This window comes from Guillardia theta (genome assembly GCF_000315625.1).
Source record: "Guillardia theta CCMP2712 unplaced genomic scaffold GUITHscaffold_39, whole genome shotgun sequence".
Classification (NCBI taxonomy): Eukaryota; class Cryptophyceae; order Pyrenomonadales; family Geminigeraceae; genus Guillardia; species Guillardia theta.
This window is the reverse complement of record NW_005434635.1, coordinates 346,083-355,249: the sequence shown is the minus strand read 5'-3', so window position 1 is coordinate 355,249 and position 9,167 is coordinate 346,083. Positions and strand designations below refer to the sequence as shown.

The 9,167-nt window shown below is 55.2% G+C and overlaps 3 protein-coding genes across 3 annotated transcripts; 2 read left to right on the top strand and 1 right to left on the bottom strand.

Annotated features, from left to right (window-relative positions):
- Window positions 1–677: 677 nt before the first annotated feature.
- Window positions 678–4,136, top strand: GUITHDRAFT_109455 (hypothetical protein; the record flags this gene model as incomplete). The annotated part of the gene is made up of 14 exons (XM_005831600.1): window positions 678–715; window positions 984–1,077; window positions 1,123–1,800; window positions 1,953–2,050; window positions 2,103–2,164; window positions 2,215–2,378; window positions 2,418–2,469; window positions 2,517–2,659; window positions 2,880–3,005; window positions 3,349–3,393; window positions 3,442–3,513; window positions 3,571–3,636; window positions 3,681–3,809; window positions 3,984–4,136. 14 exons carry the CDS (start codon window positions 678–680, stop codon window positions 4,134–4,136), a joined length of 1,920 nt encoding a protein of 639 aa, XP_005831657.1.
- A 125-nt stretch (window positions 4,137–4,261) lies between these two features.
- Window positions 4,262–4,588, bottom strand: GUITHDRAFT_61590 (hypothetical protein; the record flags this gene model as incomplete). The annotated part of the gene is made up of 1 exon (XM_005831599.1): window positions 4,262–4,588. A coding segment is annotated over one exon (327 nt), but the record flags the coding sequence as incomplete, so codon positions are not given.
- Window positions 4,589–7,802: 3,214 nt separating this feature from the next.
- On the top strand, window positions 7,803–8,571 carry GUITHDRAFT_109453 (hypothetical protein; the record flags this gene model as incomplete). The annotated part of the gene is made up of 3 exons (XM_005831598.1): window positions 7,803–7,829; window positions 8,058–8,142; window positions 8,192–8,571. 3 exons carry the CDS (start codon window positions 7,803–7,805, stop codon window positions 8,569–8,571), a joined length of 492 nt encoding a protein of 163 aa, XP_005831655.1.
- Between the last annotated feature and the right edge of the window lie 596 nt (window positions 8,572–9,167).

Genomic DNA, 9,167 nt, shown 5'->3' with positions numbered 1-9,167 from the left:
CTCACGGTCAAAGATCAACCGGTCGGGATGCAGGTGCTTGTATTCATCCTCCCATGAGGAGGAAGGGTAGAAATCGAGTCCTCCTCGAAGACAGAGAGAAAGTTTCGACACTCCCTGGACTCGATCCAACAAGATGCCGGACGGAACAGCAAAATTCACAACAACCATGCACAGCAGCAGCTTGAGTCGCATCCTGGCTCCAGCTCCAGTCTCCCCCCTTCCCGCTTCGGATTCTTTCCCTCTCCCCACCTCCTACTCTGTTCCCCTTCACCTACCGCTCCGGTTTCTCTCCTCAGTTCCTCTCCCCGTCCGCTTCTCACGCTGCTCCATCCTCTCCTCCTCTCTTTGATTTCCCCTGTGGAGACAAATAAAAACAATTACCGGCCGCATCCTGTACCTATGCAGCTGAGGCTCCTGCCGCTCCTCCTCCTCCTCCTCCTCCTCTCCTGCCCTGGGAGGAGCGGAGGGAAGATAGAAAGGAAGTAGAGGACGGGGAGGAAGAGGGAAGGAGGAAGAAAATGGAGGAAGGAATGCGATGAAGGGGAAAGATGAAAGCGAGGGAGGGAGCAAGGTTGGATGGCTAAGAGGGATAGTGAGGTTCGCATCGCGTGCAGAGTTGATTCGGATCTTCCGTTCACCTTAGAGTCCCATTGGCTTCGATACTTGGGAGCAGCAGAATGGTCCTATACAGTTACCGAGTGAAGAAGGAGTGGCGGTGCAGAGGCACTCACATCCATTTATTGCATAATGGGATCTTGATTTTGTTGTGCTGCTGTGAAAGTTTCCTTATTTTCCGAGATATTCTGCCGGTTCCTCTCCCTAGTTTCAAAAATTTCCTTGCCACTCATCGCAGAACGGTTGTTGAAACTGATTGTTGAAGCCTTTGCCAGCCATGTTCGCAGTAACTTTTTGGAGGCAGGAAATGAGGACCGTTGTATCAGAAACAAAGTCGTGAAACCCTCGTGGTACCTGACAAGAATCAGAGGAGCGATGGAGATTTTTAGCGAGGGGAAGATCCATATGATCAAAGAGATGGGGTTCACTGACGAAGGGATCATCAAGGATGCTCTCCGACAGGTCTGGCGAATCTCATCTTGTTGTTTGACCTCTCACGCTCCCCAGGTAAGCGGGAACGTCGCGCTTGCAATCGAGAAGCTGGTCTCTGGAGCTGTAGCGAGGCCCAGCGTTACAGTCGTCAAGGAGAACGAAGACGCTCCTCCTCCCTCCTCCTCCTGTACGAAGTCCCTGGCTCCGATCTTCACAGCCTCGCAAAAGCCATCCTTGCTGTCTCAACCCAGTCAGAGGGGAAGGGCTCCTGTTAAAGAAAAGCCCGGTCGGATGGGGAAGAGCAGCTCAAGGCTGGTCAAGAGCTCGTCGATGGTGTCGTTCCCGACCATGTCGCGCGAACTCTCTCGGAGCGCTGTGATCAAGAGGGAGAGGGAGCCGGAGGAGGAGGTGAACGTGATGAGCGACGTGAAGGCGGGGGACGTGGAAGTGCATGTGCTGCCTGAGGAGCAGGAGCAGGAGGATCGTGAGGACCAGGTTCCGAAAAGGAGGAGGCCGGCTGACTTCGAACGAAGACCATTGGCAGAGAGGATGAGACCGGAGAGTGTGGAGAGGATCGTTGGACAGCGGGATGTCGCCAATGCAATCAGAAAGTTTCTTCTCACTGGAAGCATCCCTTCCATAATCCTTTGGGGCCCTCCAGGATGTGGCAAGAGCACTCTAGGTAAGATCGTGAGCAGAGCCGAAGGATTCACCTCCGTCTTCCTGTCTGCGGTCAACTCTGGGCTGGCGGATGTGAAGAGGATAGTTCGAGAGGCTCAGTCCAACTTGTCGCTGCACGGCCGCAAGACGATCTTGTTCCTGGATGAAATACATCGCTTCAACAAGATTCAACAGGCACGAGGGAGGGGAGAGGGCCCGTGATGCCGTGACGTGGCATTGAACAGGACGCCTTTCTTCCGCATGTCGAGTCGGGGTTGATCACACTGATCGGCGCCACGACGGAGAACCCGAGCTTCTCGTTGAACAGAGCCTTGCTGTCCAGGTTGTGATAACTCTCCTCTCAGTTGCTCCTGCCTGAAACTCTTGCGGCGCAGGTGTCAAGTGTACAATTTGAAGAAGTTAGACGAGGAGGAAGTGAAGGATATCATCCTGAGAGGTTCGGAACCAAACTCTGACCATCCTGCCTTGTCCTCACCATCTCCGAAGCACTGAATGATCGGGAGAACGGGCTGATGCCGGGACTTGATAAACTCCGTGGAGGTCAAGGTAGCGATCGATGCCTGACAAGCTGCACTGGTGACTTTGCCATGAAACAGAGGGCCTGCAGAAGCCTGCGACCGTCTCGATGGAAGTTTGTGCTTGTTCTTGTGGTGATGGACATGCGAGCTTCTCACTCTCTTTCCCGTCAGCCTCAGGCTCTTGATGTTGTGGTCAAGTTAGCAGACGGAGATGCTCGATCAGGTCAAGATGAAATGACGTCTTCTCCACTAACCCCGATGCTCCTGCAGCCTTGAACTTCGTCGAAGTCTCCATGTCACACGCCATGGAGAGGAGCAGGAGCAGCGAAGAAAGAGGAGGGAGAGACGCTGGAAGAGCGCGAGGAGGAGCAGGAGGGGCAGCAGGAGCAGGGGCTGAAGTGGACGAGGAGGGCGTGATGACAGATTCGCCCCGTCCAAGCTGGCAGACTCCGTGCATGAATGCTCGCAGACGTTTGACACCCCTCCGTCCACCTCGAACAAACCTCCTCGCCCCTTGTCGAGTGAGTCGATTCCTAGCTCCTCAGCCTCGCTGACTCATCACGTCAGTGTCAGATGCCCTTCTTATCACCGTACTTTTACTTGTTAGCTGCTCTCCTCCCTCACTCCTTTCAGCTCGACGACGTCCGCAAGGCAACGCTCGACCAGATGACGGTCGCTTACGACGCGCACGGCGACGAGCACTACAACTGCATCTCCGCATTCCACAAAAGCATCCGAGGGAGTGACCCGCAAGCTACGGTACTGGCACCGCGGAGGAGAGGAGAGGAGAGGAGAGGAGCAAGAGGAGAGGAGAGGAGAGGAGAGGAGAGGAGAGGAGCAAGAGGAGCAAGAGGAGAGGAGAGGAGAGGAGAGGAGAGGAGAGGAGAGGAGAGGAGAGGAGAGGAGAGGAGAGGAGAGGAGAGGAGAGGAGAGGAGAGGAGAGGAGAGGAGAGGAGAGGAGAGGAGAGGAGAGGAGAGGAGAGGAGAGGAGGAGAAGAGAGAGGCAGAGGCAGAGAGGGAGTGTGAAGACGTGGGTCTTGTGGGTGGACAGAGGAAGGAGGGAGGGAAGGGGAGGCGAGGAGGATGACGCCGTTTCTGAAAGATCTACTGGCTCGCGCGAATGCTGGAAGGAGGAGAAAACCCTGAGGTCTGAGCCCTTGTGCTTCGACCGAGCACAAGTTGAGACTCGTTCCAGTACGTCGCTCGTCGGATGATCCGTATTGCTAGCGAAGACATCGGGTTGGCCGACACCTCTGCCCTCGTTCAGGTTTCACGGAGGCTCAATGGAGACCGCCGGGGCCCGGGTCTCACAGTCCTTGGCCAGGCAACGGCGACGCTGGAAGCGGTCAAGGCTATCGGCATGCCGGAGTGCAACCTAGCTCTGTGCCAGGTCTGCTCTGACGACCAGACTTGCTGCCGTTGACCTGGAGACAGTGCGCCGTCTACCTCGCTTGCTGCCCCAAGTGCAACGCCCTCTACTCCGCCTACAAGGCTGCAGCTGCCTGTGTGCGTGAAGAGCCCAACTATCCTGTTCCCCTCCACTTGCGGAACGCTACGAGCAAGGTGATGTTGTCTCCTTCCCACTTCTCTCCTCCTTCCCTTGGTGCTCTATGCTAGAACCTACGATCGTGTTTCAGCAGCTCCAGCCTACCCTGTCCTCCTACCACGACCCCTTACCTCACTCGCACATTCCTCTCCTTGCCTCTGTCACCCTTTCCTCATCTGAAACTTGTGCAGGTGCTTGCGGATCTGGGATGGGGCAAAGGATACAAGTACAATCACGACTATCCGGAAGGATGCGATCAGGAATACCTCCCTCCTGAGCTCGCCGGCCGCCGCTTTCTCACGGTAGAGCCAGCGAGGAGGAGAGAAGTCAGTCCTGCTCTGTGAATTTGCCTCCTTTCCCTTCACCGCTCGTCATCTCGGCCACTCTTGCGACATTATTCCATTCACATGAACATCACGAAAATAACTTCGTGCCATCTGAACCCCTACCGCCCTTCCTCTCCCTCTCTCCTCCTCAGCACCAGCGTCACTGAGTTGATGCCCCACCTCTCGTTGTTGGACGCTATCGCCGCCATGATCGCCTCGAACGGCTGGTCGCCACAAGGGAACATTATGACGTCCCAGTTGTCAAACGGCCTACCCCCGTACCCTGTCCTCTCGTACGCCCCATCCTTCCCTGCCTTGAGAGTCGTTGCCGAGCACGCCACTAGCTCATCCCCAACACGCACGCCCGACTTGTCGGCGTTCGACCCCTCCTTCACGCTCACCACCACCGCTCCCTTGCCGTCCTCGACCTCCTCCAGCAGGATCCCCAGCGGTTTGCCAACTCGCACCTTGTCACATCCAGCAGGCACGATGAAGTCCGACACCTGACCCTCGCCATTGCCCGGCACGCCGACTGACAAATGGAAGCGTTCAGCATGAGGTGGCCAACAGTTCGAAGACAAAGATGAAAGGAGACGACATGTAGAGCAAACTAGCGAACAAACTTGATTTCATATGAGACAAAGCTCGACAGCTCTCCTCACCTGCCATGCTGCACGCATACCGCCTTGGTCGACGACTCGAGGTCACGGTCATTCCGGCCTTAGCAGAAGCGAACGTGCGTAGGGAAGGAGGCGGCAGCGACCACCCATGGCATTCATAGATCAGCAGCGCACTGAAGAGCAGGGGAGATAGGGAAGATCGAGTCATATCAGGGCAAGCTGTAGAACGGGACGGAGGAGGTGAAGCTGTAGATGGATGATGCTTCGAGAAAGAATGCAAGATGAAGAGAGGAGGAGCGCAGGAGAGGAGGAGGACGTCGGAGGTGGAACAGGGAAGGGGTAGGACCAGCAAGGGCCTTATGAGTCCACGCACTGGGAAGGTTATGGGCCTCTCTGGAATACCGAGTGAGGCGAGCCCAGGGTCAAGCCTCCTCTACTCTCCTGATGGTCCTCGTACTGATCTTTCACTTAACTTTGAGTGAAGGCGGCGAGTCACGAATTTATAATATGGGTCGAGATTTCCAGTGGAACTCTCTCCTCACACGAAGTAGACAGTGATGACGTATCCATAGTGATGACTCGTGATACTTGCGATCACCGATGGCCGGGCCGCGCAGTCGCAGGAATAATATCAGGATTCAGAGAAGTAACTTAGAGGTGATAAGAGATTGGTACAGGTATACAAGCTTGTTTACTTCAAGCAACCCAGTCTCACAGAGACCCTTCACCTCATTCTCCTTTCCTTTCCTGCAAATGCGAGCGGCCCCTCTTCCTCTCCCTCGAACTTCCCTCAAATAGGGGAAGCCTGGTGATCCTAGGAACTATCACTACTGACCGGTACCCTACGCTTCGTATCCGCGGTATGGTCCTTCGACCGGTCCGAGTCCGGTCCTAGTCCCATAGCCTTAGTAGAGGCTCCCTGAGAAAGAGTCATAGGCTTGACATGATGAGGTCTTCGATTCTCATCCAACGCTTCCTGTCGAGTTGACACAGTTGCTCCCTTGGCCTTGACAGAACCTGCGTGTCTCTGCAACCTGCTGAGAGGTGGTCTCGTGCCTTCATCGTAAGACCTCCTGTAGAATAGTCATGATAGTACTGTCTTCTCTGATCGAACCCTGTGTCCTTCCATGACCATGACTGGCAGGGGTGATACTTCCAACTTCGGAAGTTCCCACTAGCCGTTATTCCTGTCACTTGCTGTCCTGTCGCAGACTGATATGAGCTGACTCGCTTATCATCTGCTGCCATCCATGGGTCCTAGGTTCTTGCTGTCTTCTTCGTGATCCTCCTACGTCGTCCCTATTGTAGCTGTTGCTGTCCTTTCAGTGCTCTTGTGCACAGAGCCACATCGACTGCTTCCTTTCAGTGCTCTTGTGCACAGAGCCACATCGACTGCTTGACATGACCTGAGGTGAGGCTTGCTCTGATCAGTTGCCTCAACACCCGAGTCCGGGCTCGGCGCCGGGCAGGAACGCGATCGGAACAAGAGGTCGCAGCAGTTCCGTTTCCGTTCCGTGCAGTAGTAAAATCGACTCTGACTCTGAAGTTGATCCTTGTAAATCGGAGGACCTTGCCGCTACCGGAGCGCAGGGGGACATGGTGGAGTGTCCTGCTACACGAGCCCTCTCTTTACAGAGCTTCTCACCCTCACCCTTCCCCTCATTCCCCTCACCATCTTCGTCCTCCTACTCCTCCTCCTGCTCTCCCCAGCCCTCCTTCGACGAGCTCAGCCTCCCTTCCATCGACGACCCCGAGGAGTCGCTGCTGGTCGAGCTCGAGTGCCTGGGGCTGAGCAGCTCGCAGCTTGCCAGGGCGGAGCATCTGTCAGAGGAGAAGAGGAGGCGGCTGATCTGTCTGGCGCGATCGGTCAGGTTAATTCAAAGCTCATCTATGGATCAGGTCGGCAATCCTCTTCCTACGAGCGGAGACGTACCGAAGGAAGTGAACTGAAACTCACCTGGAACAGGCAGCCAAGATCAAGTCAGGACATTGTACATAAATTTCAACAACAAGTATCGGCGAACAAAAGCACCTCTTCCGCCTGACTACGCGTTTGCGGTTTCTTTCATTGTTTTCTCAGTCATCTGACAGAAGCTGTGTCGGACTACATGTAAGATTGTTAGGAATCAATAAAGTTATCATCAAACAGCCCTGTGCAAGTCTTGCCACTCTTAGAACTCTCAATGCTCCGTTGGAATCTACCCGAAAGAAAGTACCAGGTAACAGCACATGCTCGGAAATCGGGACAACAAGGCAGATGGTTGGTTGCAGTTTGAATAGTCAACGAAGTAAGTACTACAAACGCAGCTTTGTGCATTTCAGAGAGTTTTATTGGGATTGGAGTACGAACTATGATGATGTACAAGTTGACAGCTGGCTCGATGTGACTGGGATGGACTGAGTAGCCTCGTTGGTGATTGAGAGTTTCGAAGTTCCTCCGGCAGCAGTGTTGAGACGAGCTGGCGAAGTAACATGACCGTGACGGTCACTTGAAGGACGACAGGAGTTGTAGATGAACGAGGCACAAGAAGAGTGACTCAGGGAGGAGGAGGAGGAGGAGGAGGAGGTAAGTTGAACTTCGGAAGGAGGCGGAGGTGCCAGGTGGGCTGACGAGGACGAGACCTGTTGAGGGGCATTCGGATTTTTGTGAGCAATCGTACTGGAAGGTTATGAGCCTCACCGAAACAACAAGAACGCGCCGGTTCATCAAGAGGTCGCAGTCGTGCAACTTGAAATTGGAACTTTACGTCTCCTCGGAGTTTTCTGTAGTAAAGATGAACGGCTCTCTCAATCCTGTGACAGCAGCACGGCCCTTCAGTAAATCTCCGATCGGCCCGTCTCTCATGGAGTGCAGAGGGAGAGGGCCCGCCTCCGAGGCTATGTTACGACGATCCCGAGGACGCTGAGCTGCTGGTCCAGCTCAGCGGCTCGAGTGTCTGGGGTAGAAGCCCTTTGCACGTCTTGCCGCTCTCAGAAGTCTCACCTGCTCCCAACGTGCCGTCAGAATTTACCCCGTCACGATGCAGTAGCTGCACGTCGCTCGAGAGCCGTGACAACAAGGCAGATGGTTGCAGTTTTGATAGTAGACGAAGTGAGTTCTACAAACGCAGCTTCGTGCATCTCAGAGAGTTTTACTCGGACTAGAGTTTTTACTAGGTGACCGAGGTGTAGATAGCAAGTTGCGAATACAAACTATGATAGTGTACAAGTCACAAGTTGACAGCTGGCTCGATGTGACTCGATGGACTGAGCTGCCCGGTTGGTAATTGTCCTCCGAAAGTTGTTGAGATGAACAGCGAAGTAAGATGACGTCACCAAGGACAACAGGAGCAGGGCAAAGCCCAGCGACTCCCAGGCCCCCCAGGACTGCAGCAAGCTCGTCATCCGCAACGTCCCCTTTGAAGGTCAGGAGGAGGCGCGGGAGGGTCGAGGAGTGACATGACGGCTGGTCAGCGAACAAGAAGGAGCTGCGAGACCTGCTGTCGTCGTTCGGGGAGCTGACGAGCCTGAGGCTGCCGAGCAAGTTCGACGGGAGCCATCGGGGCTTCGCGTTCGCGGAGTTCGTGACGTGTTATGCGGAAGATCAGATTCCCAAGGCCATGTGCTTCTCCTCCTTTCCTGGCTGCATGAAATGTGCCTGGATGTATCGCACAGATCGCGCCAGACAGATCAGCCGCCTCCTCTTCTCCTCTGACAGATGCTCCGCCCTGGCAAGCTGCGAGCTGCTCAGCCCCAGGCACTCGAGCTCGACCAGCAGCGACTCCTCGGGGTCGTCGATGGAAGGGAGGCTGAGCTCGTCGAAGGAGGGCTGGGGAGAGCAGGAGGAGGAGTAGGAGTCGGAGGAGAAGCTGGAGGAGAAGGTGGAGAGGGCGGGGAGGGAGCCTGAGGTGGACAGCTGTGCGTGTGTTGCCATAGCGCTTGTCTGTCTGTGTACAAGCGCCGCAGGGCTCCTTCGTGTAAGTTAAGGGGGATAGCGGTTTGAGATCTCAAACGATGCGATCTTCACTTTACCATGAGACGAATGATGTAGTAAAGCTCTGCGTTTCGACTCCTTCATTTTTGGTCCCGGTACACAACCTGCTCTTTTTTTCGGAACAGTCGGAGGAGTCGCTCGAGTCACATGATCACGGCCCCGGGGGTCCGATCTGGCCCGGGCCCTGTAAGGCTCAGTGAAGCCTGCGGCAGTCAGCCAGTATGTCAGTCAGTCGGGTGACTGCCGCAGCTGGGAGCACGGTATCAGTGCCGGGACGACAGGCCGAGCCTAGTGAGTCTCTTTTATTCAACCGTGAACCTCAACATGTACCAGCAACAGTGTGAAAGTTTTTCGCTCCCGGAGTCCCCTCGAGTCTCCTGTCCCTCCAGCCTCAGCGAGGGTGACTCAGCTCAGTAACTGGGGAGTCCTCCTCCTCCACTACAATGGCAGCTCAGT